General features: G+C 41.2%; 1 protein-coding gene across 9 annotated transcripts in view; it reads left to right on the top strand.

Annotated features, from left to right (window-relative positions):
• The window catches only part of rg (rugose), a 259,509-nt gene that overhangs the window by 207,618 nt on the left and 33,117 nt on the right, over nt 1-18,774 (top strand). For 5 of the 9 annotated variants that reach the window (XM_064698965.1, XM_064698960.1, XM_064698958.1 and 2 more), the window contains exons 4-12: nt 5,406-5,602; nt 9,676-9,797; nt 9,940-10,066; nt 11,160-11,279; nt 11,370-11,516; nt 12,004-12,577; nt 12,711-12,811; nt 16,986-17,126; nt 18,155-18,294. In XM_064698965.1, the coding sequence (XP_064555035.1) occupies nt 5,406-5,602; nt 9,676-9,797; nt 9,940-10,066; nt 11,160-11,279; nt 11,370-11,516; nt 12,004-12,577; nt 12,711-12,811; nt 16,986-17,126; nt 18,155-18,294 (1,669 nt within the window). The remainder of the gene's footprint in view (nt 1-5,405; nt 5,603-9,675; nt 9,798-9,939; nt 10,067-11,159; nt 11,280-11,369; nt 11,517-12,003; nt 12,578-12,710; nt 12,812-16,985; nt 17,127-18,154; nt 18,295-18,774) is intronic. The other 4 variants (XM_064698962.1, XM_064698961.1, XM_064698968.1 and 1 more) reach the window with 1 other exon arrangement.

Genomic DNA, 18,774 nt, shown 5'->3' with positions numbered 1-18,774 from the left:
CTGATTGATTGACTGATAGACTGACTGATTGGTGCACATTTCAAACCTTAGACTGAGTTTGAAAATAGTTTCTATTTTTGACAACAAACAAGTTAGCTGTTGCCAAAGATATTTTTTCTTTTGTTTTGTTCTTCATATTGCCTTTTTTTTTTTTTTTTGAGCCATGCCGCTGCATTTTTATTTCACAGCCCCATTTGAAATTTTTCTATGAAAATCTTGTGGAAAAATCCGCACACAAGTGCCAAAAAATTGATGGTGGAAACCTGCTGCTGCAACATGTTTTTTTTGCTTTTCTTTTTATCACAGCGGGTTTTGGTAAAAACTTTCAAATATCCATGTGAAAATTCTTTGGAAACGTATTTCACGCGTTTTAGTTAATCGCTTACATGGATGGAAAATGCGGCTGCAAATTTTTAACGATGAAATTTAAACTTAGTTCGTTCAACTTGAGCAGGCTGCAAATAGGGTTTGAACCGAACTGGTTCGAACTCCGATTTCAAATTTAATTTGAAGCATAAGCTGTAATTTTAACCAAGTCTATTAACCTTGTCAAAGGCAGGAAGCTGGTTCAAGCAAATTTTAATATCTACCGCAAGTATTAGACGTAGCTGCAAATTGGTTCAAACTCGAATTTCAAATTAAAATTTAATGCGTTAAGCAAAGAAGTTGCCCAAGAAAACAGTCTCAAAACCCAAATACCTTTGTATAGAAAATACCTTGTATAAAAAGAAGCATATTTTGAATTGCCAAAACTGAAGGAATATTGTACGCCTATGAGTTAGACAAGCTGCAAAAAGGCTTTGAATCGAACTGGTTCGAATTTCGTATTCAACTTTAAGCAAAAGCTGAATCCCTAAGCAAACTCTTTGTCCAAGAAAACAGACCCGAAACATAAATATAACATATCTAGTAGCTGCGCCCCAAAGGCAGGAAGGAAGCTGGTTCGAACCGTGCACCGAACAACAACATAAGTCTCAGCAAACAAGAAGAAGTCTGAAGGAATTTAGTAGATGAAAATAAGACTTCCCCAAGCAGATAAAAGTGACCGAAGATGAGAAGTGGCCCGGCGTGAAATGCGAATCACTAGAAATTGAGATATGTGAGGAGGGCAAAAGTAACCGAAGTGACCGACACAGCCAAAGAAATGGAGGTCAAATGGTGGAGGGCAGCTAGAAAAATGAAGTTGGATGAAAATAAATGCAAAATGTACAATTGGGCTCCAACAGAGCTGTGCTCGATGGAGCTTCGCTTTGGCAATGAATCAGCTGGACTTGCGCTAGTTCAACCACACTCACACACACACAGCGTGTGTGCGTGTGTGTGTGTGGCATGCTACTTTGTGATTCGTGCCATGTGGCATGTGTCCAAAAAATAAAGAAGTCGAATTGCCGCGTCGCATTGCGCCGCGTCGCGTCGCGTCGACTCGCCCGCCGAATTGCTTTTCGATTAATTTCACGCTTGTCAGCGGCCGTGATACGCCCAGTGGTCCGCACCGGCAGCATTCCCGCTTCGGGCCAGCCAGCGGGCTGCTGCTGCTGCTGCCATGTTAGACACGCCCACACCGCCCCTCATGTATGCCAAGCATTCGTTTCGCATGTCGCCCCCTCACTCTCTCTCTCTCTCTCTATCTCTCCCTCCCATCAGGCGTCTCCAACAACAACAACAACAACAACAAACAACGCAGCAAATTTTCTCTTCATTAGTGAACAGCCGACTGGCACTTCTCCCACTACCACGCCCACGCCCACACACACACACACACACACACACACACACACACACACAGACAGACAGACAGACAGGCCCCGCAATGGTCACCCCCGCACCCCTATTTAACTGCCAGAAGCGTGTGCGTGCCTTTGGCTTTGATTTTGATTTTATTAAGTCAATGACACATCTGCGGTCTGGCAACCCCGTCTGTCGGGCCTTGCCAGACCCCATACCCCCCCCCCCCCTAAATCCCAACCAGGCAGTCAGCATTTTGCACCCCTATCTACGACTCTCTCCAGGACCCTTCACCCCCTCTCCAGTTGGTATTTAACGAACTGTAACTGCTGTCAATTTGCAGTCGCTGACTTTTGAGCCTTGGCGTTCAAGCCATAATTTCATACATGTGTGTCTCTCTCTCTCTCTGTGTGTGTGTGTGTGTGAGTGTGAGTGCGTGTTACCTGACAAATGTCGAAACGTGACACTTGCCAAGAAATTAGATAAGCTAAAAGTTGTCTGTGTCTGTGTGGATGTGTGTGGGTGTGTGTGTGTGTGCGGTAGACAGATGGAAACTGCGTTCCGGCTGTCTCTTCTTCTTGCAATAACACAGCAACAACAACAACAACAACAGCAACAGCAACAAAAACACTTGAGCACCTTTATGAGTTTCTTGTTTTGTTTCAACTGTAGCTAAAACTATCCTAAATTTGGGCAGAAATTCGCGGCGCTTTCTTAAGCAATTAAATTAAAATTTTTAACTTAATTTTGGAATATTACAGTTACGAATAGTTAAATTGAAAATTAACTATTATATTTATTTAATTAGACGGCTTTGCTCGGACCTAGATATTTGTCCGAATTTGAAACAAAACTCTCAGCCCTTGGGAGTGGATCTACGCAATACGTGAATTAGATTTCCACTAACATTTTATGCACATTTTTGAAAAGGAGCTTCAAGTTTTCATTTGTTTGATGATAAAGTTAATGGGAAAAAGCATTGAGGCACCGCGAATCCATGCGCCATTTCGAAAAGTGTGAAAGTCGCCAATGAATTTTCAAAAAGATCTGGTCAAATGAGCTGATAGCTTATCAGCTGCTTATCTAAAAAGCTTAACTGATTTTCTACAATTTTCCAAAATTGCTTGGAGTGCATATTAAATGTAAATGAAACATTTTACAAGATTTATAATTACGAGGTATGCTCGAAAGGCCAGGACTGAAAACTTGGCAAAGTGCACTTTATTCGACTTCGCATTTACCGATAATTTTAAATATAGTTAAACTCAAATCGAGACACTAGAAATCTAGCCGAATTTTCTGAAATATTCAATCTGCCTAGCTTCAGACAAAACTCGTTGCAGTTAGCCGGAAAATTGGGCTCTGTGTAAAATTATGATTTAAGAACTTCTTCACAAAGGTTGTCAGTTTTCTGTTGTCTTTTTTTTTTTTATAATTTTATTAATGCACTTTTGTTTTTTGCGTGTTTAAATTTGTTTCACATGTGGCTTTTTTGCTTGTTGAAACTATCTCGAAATTTTGCTTGACGAAAGTTTTTCTTATTGCTGTTGATTTGGATTTGGAAGAAAAAGAGAAGCAGAAGCTGGAAATAAGTGTATCGTTGGGGCTTTCGGGGCCCAGGACATAAAAAGCTGACAAGTTCTCGCACTTTGGCTTTTTTATGAGCTGCGGAAGATGCCAAGATATGCAAAAGGCAGTTAAACTTTGACAGAGTGGCGGTCGCCGAGGGAGGAACAGTCAGACAGACAGACAGACAGACAGACAGGCAGAGAGACAGAGAGACAGATTGTCGGACAGACATCTGAATGGTTGGATAGACACATGAAGAGCTGGAGGACTCCGACTCCGACTCCGACACCGACTCGGGCTGATGGCATTGTCATTGCGCTTGAAGCTATTGCAACAGACGTTGGATGAAGATTCCACAAGGAGCTCACAGCTCTCCCGGAGCGTGGGCCAAAAATGTGTGTAATTAAAAGCTGATGCCGGAGGCAGAGGCGTCGAAGTTACGGCCAGCGTCAACTTGAGGCCAATGTAGCAACATTGTCGTCCTGGGACAGACGCTACGGCTGGGCGCCACGCGCTCGGCTGCCAGTTGAAGCCCGGGAGGGGGTGCGGGCTTGGATGTTACTCAATTTCTTAATTTACGCCAACCGAAACGTGTTGATGGAGGCGCAACTGGAAACTGTGCTACGGCGGTATGCTACGGAGCAGACAGCTGCCAATGCTGGCAGAGCGGCAGCTCCTTTGGGTCCTGTGGCCCCGGCAACAGTCCAGGCATTAAAACGGCCCGTGCGTTCCATTTCAATTAGTGTGCATTACAAATGAAGTTTGGGAATAGCAGCCGAGCAGGCAAGGCGCAGCAGGCTGCGGCTTGAGGCCGGCAGGCGGCCAGGCGGCCAGGCGGGCATGCGACAAGGTGAACGTTGACAAAACGTGCCAGTCTGGCAACGCCACACAATGCAATTTGAAAGCCAACTGGCAGCACGTGTGCTGCCACACTCAATCGATTTTTTGAGACTTTTATGCCAAATTCAATGACAGTTCGAATTCAATTTCCAGCTCGTTTCACGCCCTGACCTTGTTGGGGATGTGCCAGTGCCACGCCTACCAGCGCCCATTGCCAGATATTGCCTGATGTTGTGCCGTAAGAGCACAACATTGCCGCTTCGCTGCATGCGCTACTTTTTTTCCTCTTTATGTTTCCATGCTGTCTGCACTTGAAAGTTCGGCTGAATCGGTTCGAAGGCTAGCTGAAAATCAATCTAAAAGCTTTGCCCCAGCAGCTAGTTTGGCTTTTAGAAAATGCGCTTTCACAGCTATTTGTGCTTAGTCAACTGATTCAATGTGCTTTTAACTTAAGTAGAGCTTTCAAAAGCTTTTCCTGTTTTTGTTATTCTGCTTACTTTTGATTCAATATTTATATCAAAGACACCTATTTCCGCTTAGTCAATTGATATAATAACTTTTAACTGATGTAAAGCTTTCAAAAGCTTTTCCAGTTCAATGTTGTTCTGCTTGCTCTTGCTGCTTAGGCAATTGATTTAATGTGCTTTTAATGTAAGTATATAAAAGACAGCTTTGTCTTCTCGAATGGGCGTTTAACGAAACTAAAGCTTTCATAGGCTATCATAAGCTTTCAAGAGCTTTTTATTTTTTTTGCTGTACTGCTTTGCCTTGATTCAAAATACATCTTACTAGTTAAAACTTTATAAATTTACTGAATACATAAAAATTAAACTTGAATCTTTCATATGCTTTAAATATTTTTATATTTCTGTTACGGCGCTTATGCTTTATATGGCCAACAGCTTGCAGCTGTTTTAAAGCTTTCATGAGCTTGAAATAGTTATTTATCAGAGAATAAGCAGACAAATTGAGCTTAAGATGTGCTTTAAAGCTTTTGAAATAGTTACTCAGCTTTAGAAGAGCGCTAATTCTATTACTTGCTGCATTTAATATGGCCTTTAAGGATTAAATCTTGAATCTGAAATATAATATATGTCAGCTCAGTGTAGATCGTTTATAACAGCATTTAGATTGTTGCAGCTGGCGTGAGTTCGCGAGCCTTGCAACATTTTTCATAAACCCTTCAACATGCCACTCACACACACACACACACACGCACATACGCTCGTACTATATGCAACTCACTCTCTCACTCTCGTCTGCCATTACAGATCTGCTCATCGAGATGCTGGGCGTATTGGCCAGCTATAGCATAACCGTTAAGGAGCTGAAACTTCTATTTGGCACGATGAAGGCCAACAATGGCAAATGGCCGCGTCACTCGGCCAAATTGTTGAATGTGCTGCGACAAATGCCCCATCGCAACGGGCCCGATGTGTTCTTCAGTTTTCCCGGCCGCAAGGGATCGGTAAGTCAATATCCAATGACAATAAACAACAACAATAACTGATATTTTTTCTCCCCGATTTGCACAAGTTGCAGGTTGGCTTTAAGTGCACACACACACACGTACACGCACACACACACACACACACACACACACACACACACACACACACACACACACACACACACAAACACACACTTGCTGCCCCAACTACTACAACTGTGGCATTTATGGCTGAGGGGGGCTGGCGGGGGATTGGTTGCTTCTTGGGCTTTTATTTTATTGCGTCGCACTTAAATCGAATTCGAAATGTGCGTTGTCCATGTGGCATGTGGCATGTGACTGCTCTGCTGTCTCAGCTGATACAGCCCAACTCCCTCCCTATCCCCCCTAGGCAGCCCTATGGCTATCTGTCTATGGCATAAGCACATAAAAAGTGCCATAAAGCGAATTGGAAGTCAAATGCGACACGAAACGAAACGAAACGACACGAGATGAAATGAAATGAAATGAAATGAATCGAGAGCCTCGCCAAGCAATTGTCACAAAATGTTCAATAAACAGGACATGTTACTGCACACACCCCTCCCCGCCCAACCCCCCTCGCAGTTGCTCACTTGCTGCGTTTTCTATTTTGTTTGGTTCGTTTTTTTTTTTTTAGTTTTCATTTAGCGCACTTTTGGGCTTTAACACGGGATCGGGCTGCTGCTCGACCCTCGCTGAGACAAGATTCCAAGCCTCAAAGCTTATTGAAGAAACCTTCGCATTTCGTTGCACTAATGAGTTGCCCGGCCAGCTGCAGACAGCTCCGCGTGGCATGTGGCAGCGGCAAGCAAGCCAAGCCCTAGCCACGCCCACACGCCCACACTATGCCATTCTCTTTCGCTGACTTGACACAGAGAGGGAGAAAGAGGGAGAAGAAGAAATGGCGACAGGCACAGCTGCCAGACTTGGGGCAACAATGTTAAATCATGTGGCATGCCACACGCTCTGCCATTGTTGCACCGTGTTGCACAATTGAATGAGGCCTCAAGACAATGTCCGTTCGCCTCACATTCGCCACAGAAAACTCGTCTCCGCATATAAATGAATGCGAACTTTGTTGCCGGCTACCAAAAGCGAATAAATGTTAAATGAATATTATAGACCGAGTGACTGTATGCGTGTGTGTGCGTGTGTGTGTGCGTCTGTGTGTCCGATTCAATTGCAAATGAATGTTATGAATGCAAACGCAGGCGAGTGCTTTGCACGCATTCAAGCATTCAGTAAAGCGGCCGTTTTTTAAGTTTTTTTTGGTATTATTTTATTTTTAGTGGACTATTAAATGAATGTTAAAAATCCTTTTTGCTTTGCATGTGTTCAAATTGATGATTTTTTTTTTTCAAATGGCTGCAGCATTCAATAAATGCTTCAATTATTTATCAGCAAATATATACATATGTATATATATATAGTATATAGATTACGTGCAACAAATTGAAAGGTTCTCCTTTTTGCTGGCCCAATGAAAGCTGGCCTAAGCCAGCAAGCGCGTTCAGTTGAAATCAATTGGGTTTTTGCATTTGGACATAGCTTTTAGCAAATTCCTAAAATATTGAAATTCTGGCGAAATACGATCAAAGAAGACCTTATGTTAGCCCTAAACAGAGCCAGAGCCCAAAGCTGTTCCATTAACTCGAAGTATATTGAAGTATATTAAAACTTTGCTTTGAAAAGTGCACTGCATAGAAGCAGTGACAGCGTCAATACCATGAAGTATATATATTCCTGATCAGTATCAATATACGGGTGAATATAGCCAGGTCTGTCTGTCCGTCTGTCCACACAAGCCGCTCAGCCTTAAGGCTTACATATTTTTGGCTGCAGGCGGCGTGTTCATCGGCATCTGTCGGATCGAACTACTATATCATATAGCTTTCGTGGCATTTTGCTGTTTTTTATTTAGATATCTTGACAAAGCTCTATCATATAGCTCTATGGCAAGAAGAAGCGCTCAAGAAATGTTTTTCCTTGGAAAAATTTTCTGCTTTTAGAAAGAGTCTCAAAAAAAGTTCACAACTGCTTTTACAGTTCTGCTCGCATATCTGCAAAGCTGCAGCAAATCTTATTAATAATTATAATAATAATTAATTAATTAATATATCATATAGCAGCTAAAGAAATTATCAAATCATGGCGAGAGGGGAAGAGCAAGAGAAGGCAGACTTTAAGTGCGTTTGGTATTTTGTTTTGGTTTCCCATTCCGAAAGCAGCATGCATCTTCTTTGGCCTGAATATATTATATATTTTTATAATATATATACATTTAAATCAATCCCTCAATCTCACACACACACACACACACACACACTCCCGCCCATTCTCTCTCCTTTCTTCCGATTGTCAATTGCCAATTCATAAGCCAAATTTTAGGCAAAACATTTTCGAATTAACTTACTTCATTCGCATGCATTTTGCGAATGACCAAAATTTCCACAAAATACAAAATGCGAGATAAACAAAACGGATGCGAATTTGAGGCGTTGAGACAGTTGGGCGAAATGGGCGTGGCGCTCAGTTATACAAATATGATAAGAACATAAATTTGCGAGCATTAAAAGGGAAATAAATTTATGAACTAAAAGTCAACACGCAGTTGCAGTTAATAGTGTCTCTGTGTGTGTGTGTGTGTGTGTGTGTGTGTGTGTGTGTGTGTGAAAACTCTCCATCCGCCGTATTTGGCCGTAAAACCACAAAATGCATGATAAATCAAAATGTGCTCATTTCCTTTTAATTTTCACTTCAATTCTGCTCTCGGTGTCCGTCTCCGCATTTGCGGCTGCTTTTCGGCAGCATTTGCGAAGCCTTGCTCCGCTCTCTCTCAAACTTCCTCCATGCTCAAAGCTTCTTGAAAACTCTCGACTGCGGAATACTCTATTGCCAGCTCGAGGCCATGGGGCCAACGTCTTTCAATTGTGGGCGATGCGAAAATATTTCAACTCATGAGAAGTTTTCTGATCAAACGGCTGAGCCTGAAATTTGTGACTCCGAAAATGTTAGTCCGTAATTGTGATACTTTAGCTGCGACTGAAAAGTTTTTCACTCAAAAACTGTGACTCCAAAACTGTGAGTCCAAAATTTGGCTACTTTGTCTAACAAACGGGGACAAAAAAAAACGGACTCCAAAATTGTAGCATTCAAATTTGAAAATTCAGAGTGTGCAACAGAAATTCGAACTCCAAAACTTTAATTCCGAAATCGTGGAACTTCTGCTGTGACTGCAAAACTTTAGCTCAAAAATGCTGACTACAACTGGAACAATATAAGGCCTTTCAAATTTTGCGACTCTAAGACTATGTATTTCCGAAACCTTGAGTCCGAAATGGTGATACTTTAGCTGCGACTGCAAAGCTTTGACACACAAATTATGAATCCAAAACTGTAACCATCAGAGATGGCTCTCAAATCGTTGAGCTGAGATGACGACTTTAAAACTGTGTGCCTAAAAATCAGACTCAAAGTCCTCAAAGAATTGTGACTTGAAAACTGTGAGCCTAAAATTGCAGCACCAAAAAGTGACTCCGAAATATCCAATCAATTTAAAATTGTAAGAAAAGGAGCATTTCTAGCATTTATAAGTGCGGGTCGCCAAGCTCTTATGCAATATATTATATATATTATTATCAGCTGAATTATTATTCAATTCGGCCAATATACCCGCTTTGCCTTGGGCAAACAGTTCAGTTATGTTCAGTTTGGTTTGGCTTTCCGTTTGGTTTATTTGCTTCTCATTCCCCTAATGCCGTACGCTGTTTCGCTTTGTGACTTTGTGACTTTTGTGGCTTTGATAGACGTGTGTTGCATGCCACCAGAGGGGGCTCAATCGGGCTTGTGGTCTTCTACCTTGTGTATAATGCGGTTCATTTGAACGGACTAGCTGCTAATTGAGATTGGGCAGGCTCTTCCTCACTCCTCACTCCTCACTCCCCCCCCCTCTCTCTCTCTCTCTCATTGTGTGTGTGCTTGCAACTAATTGTATTACATTTGAGCAACGCCTCTTAATGTTTGCTTCTTCTTTTTCTAATCAAGCCGCATATATTGTTTGCATTCCACAGGCAATGGTGCTGCCGCCGCTGGCTAAATGGCCCTACGAAAATGGATTTACCTTTACCACCTGGTTTCGATTGGATCCAATTAACTCGGTGAACATTGAGCGCGAGAAACCCTATCTCTACTGGTAAGTAGCTGCCGGCAACTCCCAAAAAAAAGCACCCTCTCCTTCCACACACTCCTCACAGTTGCGTACTTCTTGCAACTAATTGGCACTTACTAATTGCTCACATATATTTCTTGTCTTCTCCCCCCGCTCTCAACTTTAGTTTCAAGACATCGAAGGGCGTTGGGTATACGGCTCACTTTGTGGGCAACTGTCTGGTCCTCACATCGATGAAGGTCAAGGGCAAGGGCTTTCAGCATTGCGTCAAATATGAATTCCAGCCACGCAAGGTAAGTGCCCCAGGGTTACCCCGGGTTACTCCCGTTCCGGTTCGAGTCGTTACACCTGTGAATTACGACCCATTAGCCCCACAAACACACGCTTGCCACTTGCCACTTGCCCCTTGCCACTTGCCACTTGCCACTTGCCACTTGGCTGCCTACTTTCAATTTATGGGCGTGATTCCGGGCTGCCAAAGTTTAATTAACAGCCCATAGCATGGCCAACAACATAGCCAAATTACCTGCCCAAAGCAATTGAAATTAGTTTTGGGACGAAAATTAACTACGGCCGCTACCAAAGTTGGCGGCAAAGCTAACATTTCAATGGACTCTATTCTTACAAGAAATAAATGATCAAATTTCTGGAAAGGAAAATTCATTTGACGGACAAATATAAGGCACTTAATAGGCAAATCGCATGCTTTTCGGTAAAGCTACGCAAGTTGGAAACTATTTCGAGAATTTTTCTGAATTTATTTAGTTCGTTTTAAATGTACTTAAATTGCTGCCAGAAAACAGTTTAAATCAAAATATAATAGTTGAAAATGATGTTTAAACAAAATTTGAGTAGGTTCAATTGAACAAAATTTACAAAAAAAAAAAAAAAAGGGTGTAGCGACATCATTTCGCACAACATATCTCCGCCGTTCTACATACAACATATCTGCACGCGGCATTTATGTCAACAGATATATATCCACCGATCTATAGATCGGCAGAGTTATGTCGCTTAAAACGACGCTTAATGCCGCCGTTATCAACGGCAAAGATATGTCGGTGAAAGTACTTGAAAAAAAAAAAAACAAAAGGAAATAAGAAAGAAAGAAAAAATGCTAAGAGAATTCCATGCAAAAATGTGATTTGTGAACAATCACTTAGTTATATGATATAGAAGTCCAATTCGATTGATTCCGATATAAATAGATATATGTTTGTATATACATATATATATATATTTATACTGCCTGCAACAAACGGATTATTTAGCATGTAAACCTGCAGGATTTTGATTAATATATACAAACAACTCTAATCCATATTTTTATCTCTGACTCTCTCCCTTCCATTCTCTCTCTCTCTCTCTCTGGCTTACTCTCATTAGTGGTATATGATTGCCATAGTGTACATATACAATCGTTGGACAAAAAGCGAAATCAAGTGCCTCGTGAATGGACAACTGGCGTCGTCAACCGAAATGGCCTGGTTTGTTTCCACAAACGATGTGAGTAGCAGAACCTTTAAATCTCTCTCTCTTTTTCTCTACCTTACTTCCTCTCTCTCTCTCTCTCTCTCTCTCTCTCTCTCTCTGTAGCCCTTTGACAAGTGCTATATAGGCGCCACGCCCGAACTGGATGAGGAGCGCGTCTTCTGTGGCCAAATGTCGGCAATCTATTTGTTCAGCGAGGCGCTGACAACGCAGCAAATCTGCGCGATGCACCGCCTGGGGCCGGGCTACAAGGTAAGTGGAGCCACCGTATCCAGCATTTAAGCACTGTACCACCACCGTGCCACTGTGGCTGCACCGCCAAAAAAAGAAAAAAAAGAAGAAGAACCACTGCACTGCAGCAACAGCAGCACTTTGTCCTTGTGAACCGCCGCCCCCCCCCACCAAGCCCAGCCCACTCCAACCACATCCCGCTGCCCAGAACTTTGTGAAAATCGTACTTATAACAATAATTACTTGTATTTTTTTTTCTATTTTTTTCTTGTTCACTTGTGTGCGCTCTCTCTCTTTCTCTCTTCCTCTCTCTCTCTCTTACTATCTCTCTCTCTCTCTTTTTGTCTCAATGCGCTGCACCAACTTTGCACCAATGCCACCAACGACAACAACAACAACAACACTAACAACGCTGCGTTTGCGTCGGTCTGTTGTTGCGACACACACACACACACACACACACACACACGCGCGCACACACGCGCACACACACGCTCGCACAAAACAGTCGCAATTCCGCTTCGATAACGAGTGCTATCTGAATCTGCCGGACAATCACAAGCGGGTGAGTCACTTTCAACTAACAACCAGTTTGGGTGGTGCTCTGCTGGTTGGCAGCGATGCAGCCGGCGCCGCGGCCGGCAGCAGCAGCGGCAGCAGCAGCAGCAGCAGCCAGCAGCAACAGTTGCAGCTGCAATTCCAAACGCTCGCCGCCGAGCAGGAGGCGCGCGCCATTGACTGGTCCGACGAGCGGCTCGATTTGAGTGCGGCTTTTGTCAAGATCCGGGCGGTGCTGACCGCACGCAATGCGGTCGCGCTGGCGGCTCTAACGGGCGGTGCAGCACCAACAACAGCAGCTGCCACAGCAGCAGCAGCAGCAGCAGCGGCGGCAGCAGCAGCAGCAGCCACGCCGGGCACGCATGCCGAGGGCGGCAGCAGCAGCAGCAACAGCGAGCAGCAACAGTTGCCGCTGGCACAGCAGCAGCAGCAGCAACAATCGAACAGCAATAACAACAACAACAACAACAACAACACTGCGGACGATCCGCTTGGCCATTTGCCCACTGGAAATGCTTCTTTTGGTATTTATGATTTGTTCTTGTGTGTGGCTGCGCTTTGCTTTCGATTCTTATGTTTATCGTTTATCGTTTTTTTCTTTGCATTTTTTATTTCAATCCTCTCGATCGATTTTCGTTTGACGCGTGGGCGGGGCAGATCAACTGCGTCGCATGTCCAGTGTGACCAGCCTGAGCACCATGGGCGTGCCCGCCGCCGCCATTGCCGGCGACACTGAGGAAATCAACCAGCTTAAAGCTGTAAGCAATTCATAAATATGTTATTCTAGTTAATCGGGTTTTATTTTATTTACGGTTTTTTTTCTTTTTATTTTTCGATATTCTATATATATTTGAGCACAATTTAACTTAATTTAGTTGAGAATTTAATTCGGGTTTCATGCTAACATATTCAATTTTCAATAATTTTCATGGGCACGGCTTGGCTTTATTTCGTTAATTTTCTGGTCAGTTTTTTAAGTTTCATATTTTATAATTCTATATATTGGTTTTCTAATGCTTATATTTTTAATTCATAACCATTTTATATTCGCACAATGTAGTTGAATTTCGTAAAATTTATGAGTTTTTTTTTTTTATATCAAATTTCAATCTTTTTGCTAATACACTAATATTTAATTTTTAATAATTATTATGGGGCACAATTCAGTTCAATTTCAGGTTTTATTTTATGTATGGTAATATATCTAATTTCAAACAATTTTTTATTCGCACAATTTAGTTGAATTTTGTTAAATTTCTAATTATTTTTTTGGGTTTTTTTTTTTCAATTCTTATTTGGGTTTCATGCTAATATATTTAATTTTCTTTAACTATTTTTATGAGCACAATTTAATTTTTTATTCAAGCTTTTCTTTTCTTTCGTTTTCCGTATATCTCACGCTTGTATTTATTTAATTTTTGTTTTGATTAATTTTTCTTTAATTAAACTTTTTTATATTTAATATTTTTTTCTCTCAAATATCTTTTAAACAATTTTTTTAACTTTTGTTTAACTTCTAACTTACTTACTCCAAATTTTGATTTAGTTTATTTCTTATTTGAATATAAATACTTATATATTTATTTATTAAATATTTATATAAATTTCTGAAATATTTCTTACTTCTATTTTTTATTTTATATATTTAATTTTACTCATTTTTAATACTTAAACATTTGATTTTGTGATTTGTTAATCACAATTAAGATTTTCGTTTCACGTAAACTACAATTTGTTTACTTGTTTTTATACTTATGCTCTAATTTTGTAGTCATTTTAAATTATTTATTTTTTATATGTTAATCTTATTTGTTAGGTTTTCAAAATGGTTATTTTTACAATAATAATATATAAAGTTGTTTATTATACAATTGCTTGTCAAATCGATCTCAAGGCACCCCCCCTACCCTTAAGCCGGCAACCCCTGGCCAGACTACGCCTCTGCTTGGGCGCGACGCCAATTAAAAAGTTAGCAACGTCGGGAACGTTGAACGTTGCCAAATCCGCAAACGAATCGCAGCAAATCGAATCAACTCGCATCGAATCGTTTTGAATGCCAACCAGAGCCCCCACCGCCCGCAGCAGCTACCCCCCGCCGCAGCCCACTTGACAGCTCTTAGGCAAAAACTAAACTTCAAAGCCAATCAAAATGTTCCCATTCATTGAAGCGCAGCTTGCGCTGCTCTATTGAATTCTCAACTATGGCAAGCAAACAGCAATTCCATGCCACACACCACGCTCCGCACGCCAATCCCCCCCCTACCCCTGCTCGAGAACGCTCGTAATTATGAAAATGTTTGTAATTTTGTGTAGAATTTTAAAGTGCGCCGCCTTTAAGGGCTGGACGAGTCGTCCGTTTGGTGAGGCTTGGGAGTTGCGTTGGCAACAACAATGCTCGGCGCGAGGCTTACAAATAAGTGTTGCATACTTCGCAGCGCACCTAGAACCAGGCAAAGACAAAGCAAACGGCGACGGCGACGGCGACTGCAAATGTGGAACTCACCTCTCTTAAGCATCTTGTAGTCGTATTTCCCGTTGTTGTTTTTGTTTCTGTTTCACTATTATGATTGCTAGCTAGGCTACGCCCCCCACCACCACCCCTTGCTCTCGCCATTCGCTATGATTGTTTGAAATCTATGCAACATGCTCCATATACCAGGATCTACGAACTATACGTTAACTCTAGCCTGAAGGGTGGGTGTACGGGGGACGAGGGGTACTGCATTTCAACATTTCTATGCCAGATTCCATTTTGTTGACACTCCTGCACTCGCACTTTGTATTATTATTATTATTATGATTATTTATTTTGATATATGTGAAAGTGTTTGTGTGTGTGTGTGTGTGTGTGTGTGGGTGTGTGTGGAGAGTGCATTAGTCTTGAAAGTTATTTTATGTAGCTGTTGTTCTTGCCTAGCTCTTGTGTACCTAACCCAAATAACAAGCTTGTGAAATGGGTCAAGTTGTGCTACCAAAATGGGTTAATAGTGGCAAAATTCGAGAGGTTAGCATAAAAGGATTTTAAGCACAGATTTGAAGCATATATATATGTATATATATACTTCGCTGGCATCTGAATTGAAAGTACTCGACAGTTATTCCACCTCAGTTGCATTTCAAATATGTTTATTTGCCAAGCAAGAGCAATTTGTAGCTTCAACACAATTAGCTCCATAATGTGCGAGCTTATATTCTTTAACTTGAAAATCTAGTCACATATGCATGTTTTCTGTGGTCCTTAATTTTGGCACGGGTCCGTATGTATGAAAGCATCGATCTCAGAACCTATCTCAGAACCTAGAGACATGAAATTGTGAACGAAGGTCCTCCTAGTGCCCGCGCAGGATGAGTTTGTTTCCGTTAATCGCTTACTTGTCCCGCTTCAAAGTAATCAATAATAATCCAAACCGAACTCCTGTTCGATTTTAAGAGCAAGAGTCAGCAAACCTGACATGTACTTTATAGAATAGTTTATACAGATCAAGTATCTATCAATTTATAGCTACCCCCTTTCAAGCACGGGCTGCATTCGAGTCAGGATATGGCCTAGTCGAGCACGCCCGACTGTCTGGAAAATCTTTGAACTTCTTTTTACTTGTTATTTTAATTTTTGATTATTATTTTTTGCTATTTATTTTATTTATTTCGCTTACAATTATATTGCAAAAGTATTTTCGTTTATCCTATTATTTATTTAATTATTCTTATTTTGTTTAATTTGTTGGCCAAATCGGCCTGAAAGCATGAAGAGCTAGCCTCTAAATAGCTCTGGCTACAATCGCCTTCATCCAACAAATCTGGAATTTTCGCCCAAAATCTCACGGCCATGATTCCTTAACACCTTTTTGCCACTTGGCTGCTTTTCTGTTAGTTCCAAATTAAAGTTCTGTATTAAAGTTCTCGATTGAAGTCCTTTAAAAAAGTTTATTTAAGCAATGTTGAGCTACCATCTTTGTAAAGAGCTCGCTTTGGCTAAAGTTTTGAGACAAATGCATTTTCAATTGCCCCTCTATATTCAATATTTAATAAATATGTGTGAATGTGTGCAATATGTTGCGGGGCATACCCTTTGTATGCACTCCTTAAGTTTTTTTCTTCTCATATAATTTTCTCTGCCTTTTATGTGTGTTTTTTACTTTCTCTCTCATATATATTCCTTTTTTTTTGTTAAATAACGCAAGGAAGTATTTTTAGCAGCAAATTATGCAGCCAGCGATTACACACGCACAGCTTACACACACACACACACACACACTCGCATACACACGTACACACACATGTATCTGTTTGCTTAAAGGTTTACTTACACACACACACACACACACACACACACGCGCTGCAAAAAGCTACAGCAGCCGCTGCAAGTATATTAGGCATACGCCTCGTATGACGGCGCCAGCTAAAAAAATGCACCAAAAAAAATATATATTAATATATAAAAGTATATAAAAAAAGAGTATAAAATAATAATATAAGTAAAACAAATATAAGAACTCGGGACAAGTCAACAGCAATTTGATGTGTGTGTATATTGTGTCTGCTGTTTGCTGTAAATTGACAGCTATTTATTTATACCTATATTTGTACATCTATTTATATATATATTATATATATCTATATATATTTGTATAGATGTATGTATGTATGTGTATGCAAGCAGTAGTATTTAAGTACTTCATGTATATGTATATAGATCTCTTTGTACTCCGCTCAACGCTTAAAGCAAAAGGCCAAAGGCAAAGGCCAGAAGCAAAAGTAAATTGTCAGCATGACCGGAAACAATTCGCCGGGCTCAGAGCAACAGAGCAACAGAGCCACAGAGCCGCAGAGCTCTGACAATGACTTGTTGAAAGCCATGCCTAACTAATGCCAACAATTCTCTTTCTCTCTCCCCCTCTTTCGCTATCGCTCTGTCTCTCTTTGTTGCCACAGGTGCTGTATGATGGCAAACTATCGAATGCCATTGTCTTCATGTACAATCCAGTGGCAACCGATGGTCAACTTTGTTTGCAGTCTTCCCCCAAAGGAAATGTTTCATATTTTGTACACACGCCGCACGCGCTGATGCTGCAGGTAAGTAAACATGCCTCACACACACACACACACAGACACATCCTATATTGCCCCCCTTCCCACTGGGCCCAGGAGTATACGTGTAAATCCCCCAACCTATTTCGTATACGTAATGTACATAGCTGTAGCTAGTTCACTTCACTTCTGTTCAGTTCATTCGAAAAGCCTGAGACACACGGCTCATACCAAGGCCAAAGACCAACACAACACACACACACACACACACACACACACACACCACACACACACATAAAGGACACCACATATATTTCAGGCAGTATTTTACGACTCAAGCGCATGCTTTGGCATTTCCTATTAGGTACAATCTTTGGTCGCCTCCTTCTGCTGCTGCCTCGATTGTTCGATTCCATTCCGTTCCGCAGTCTTATCATGCTTAACAGCTGCCTGCCCGCCTTCTGGCCAGCCACCACCAGTTGTCCGCCATGCTTTGTAGCTGGCAACAAAATTATTCAATAAATTTTGTAGTAATTTCTTGTGCAAACAACACAAATCATAAAAGAGCACCACAACAACAACGACGCGTCGAAAATGTCTGCAAAATGAGTCCAGGACATGCCCACAGAAGCACAGAAACAGCAAGCGACCAACGAAACACTCAAAGGACACACACACAGTGGTGCGCAAGTCAAGTCGATGTGTAAAAGAAAAACCAATTTAATCGATAAATATTGAGGGAAACTCAAATTTATGCCCCGAACTTTAGGTAAATTGACATTTGAGAAATGGTTAATCAATAGACGCACCAGTCTTTGTTCAAGCCGTCGTTAAGGGATGTGCCTCTAGGCCTACAAAAGTAAACTATTTTCTGTAGATAATCTTAGGCAGAAACTTTAAACGTTAGACAACACTTTAAATTTTAGTCACGTTGGCAGCACGGTTAAAGACAGATTACACTCTCTCTTATTTTAGATTACATTTCCATTCAGTTTAACTAGAAACGGAGCTTAGACCAAGATTTAAAAATTGATTTGTAAATAATAAGATATTATTTTTGATCATTTTCACAGGATGTCAAGGCTGTGGTCACGCATTCCATACACTGCACACTCAACTCGATCGGCGGCATTCAGGTGCTGTTTCCGCTCTTCTCCCAGCTGGACATGGCGCACGAGGGCATAAGCGATATCAAGCGCGATCCGACGCTCTGGTAAGTGGTTCACAAATTTGTATCGACTAAGTTCCAGTCTCATGCGTTCCTTGTCTAATTTTGAATTTGATTTTTGTGCGATTTGCTACTTTCGTTCTCAAGTGTTTTCTTCCTCGTTGTCCTCCAATCTTTACCCTTTATCTTGTTTAATTTAAAGTAATTCCGATTGTGTTGAAGTGCCAGCCAATATGTTTCATTCTCGCTATCTTCTTATACTTATTTGCACAGTTTATTAGTGTTCCATTCTCATGCGTTCTATGGTTTGTTTGAGCTCATTTTTTATTCTCATCATTCCCATTCGTTTTACTTGTTTTATTGCAGTTCACTGTTAGCCTTGTTTCACTCTCATTCATTCCTTTTCGATTATAAAGCGTTTTTACAATAACATTTCAATATTTATTTCATTCTTAATGGTAATCTTTCATTCGTCTCTGTTACATTCTCACTCGTTGCTTTTGCCTGCATTCCATTCTTATTTCA

This window comes from Drosophila montana, unplaced genomic scaffold (genome assembly GCF_035044405.1).
Source record: "Drosophila montana isolate Dmon_TW-CO22-7 unplaced genomic scaffold, ASM3504440v1 contig_786_1, whole genome shotgun sequence".
Lineage (NCBI taxonomy): Eukaryota > Metazoa > Arthropoda > Insecta > Diptera > Drosophilidae > Drosophila > Drosophila montana.
This window is presented reverse-complemented; position numbering and strand designations above follow the sequence as displayed.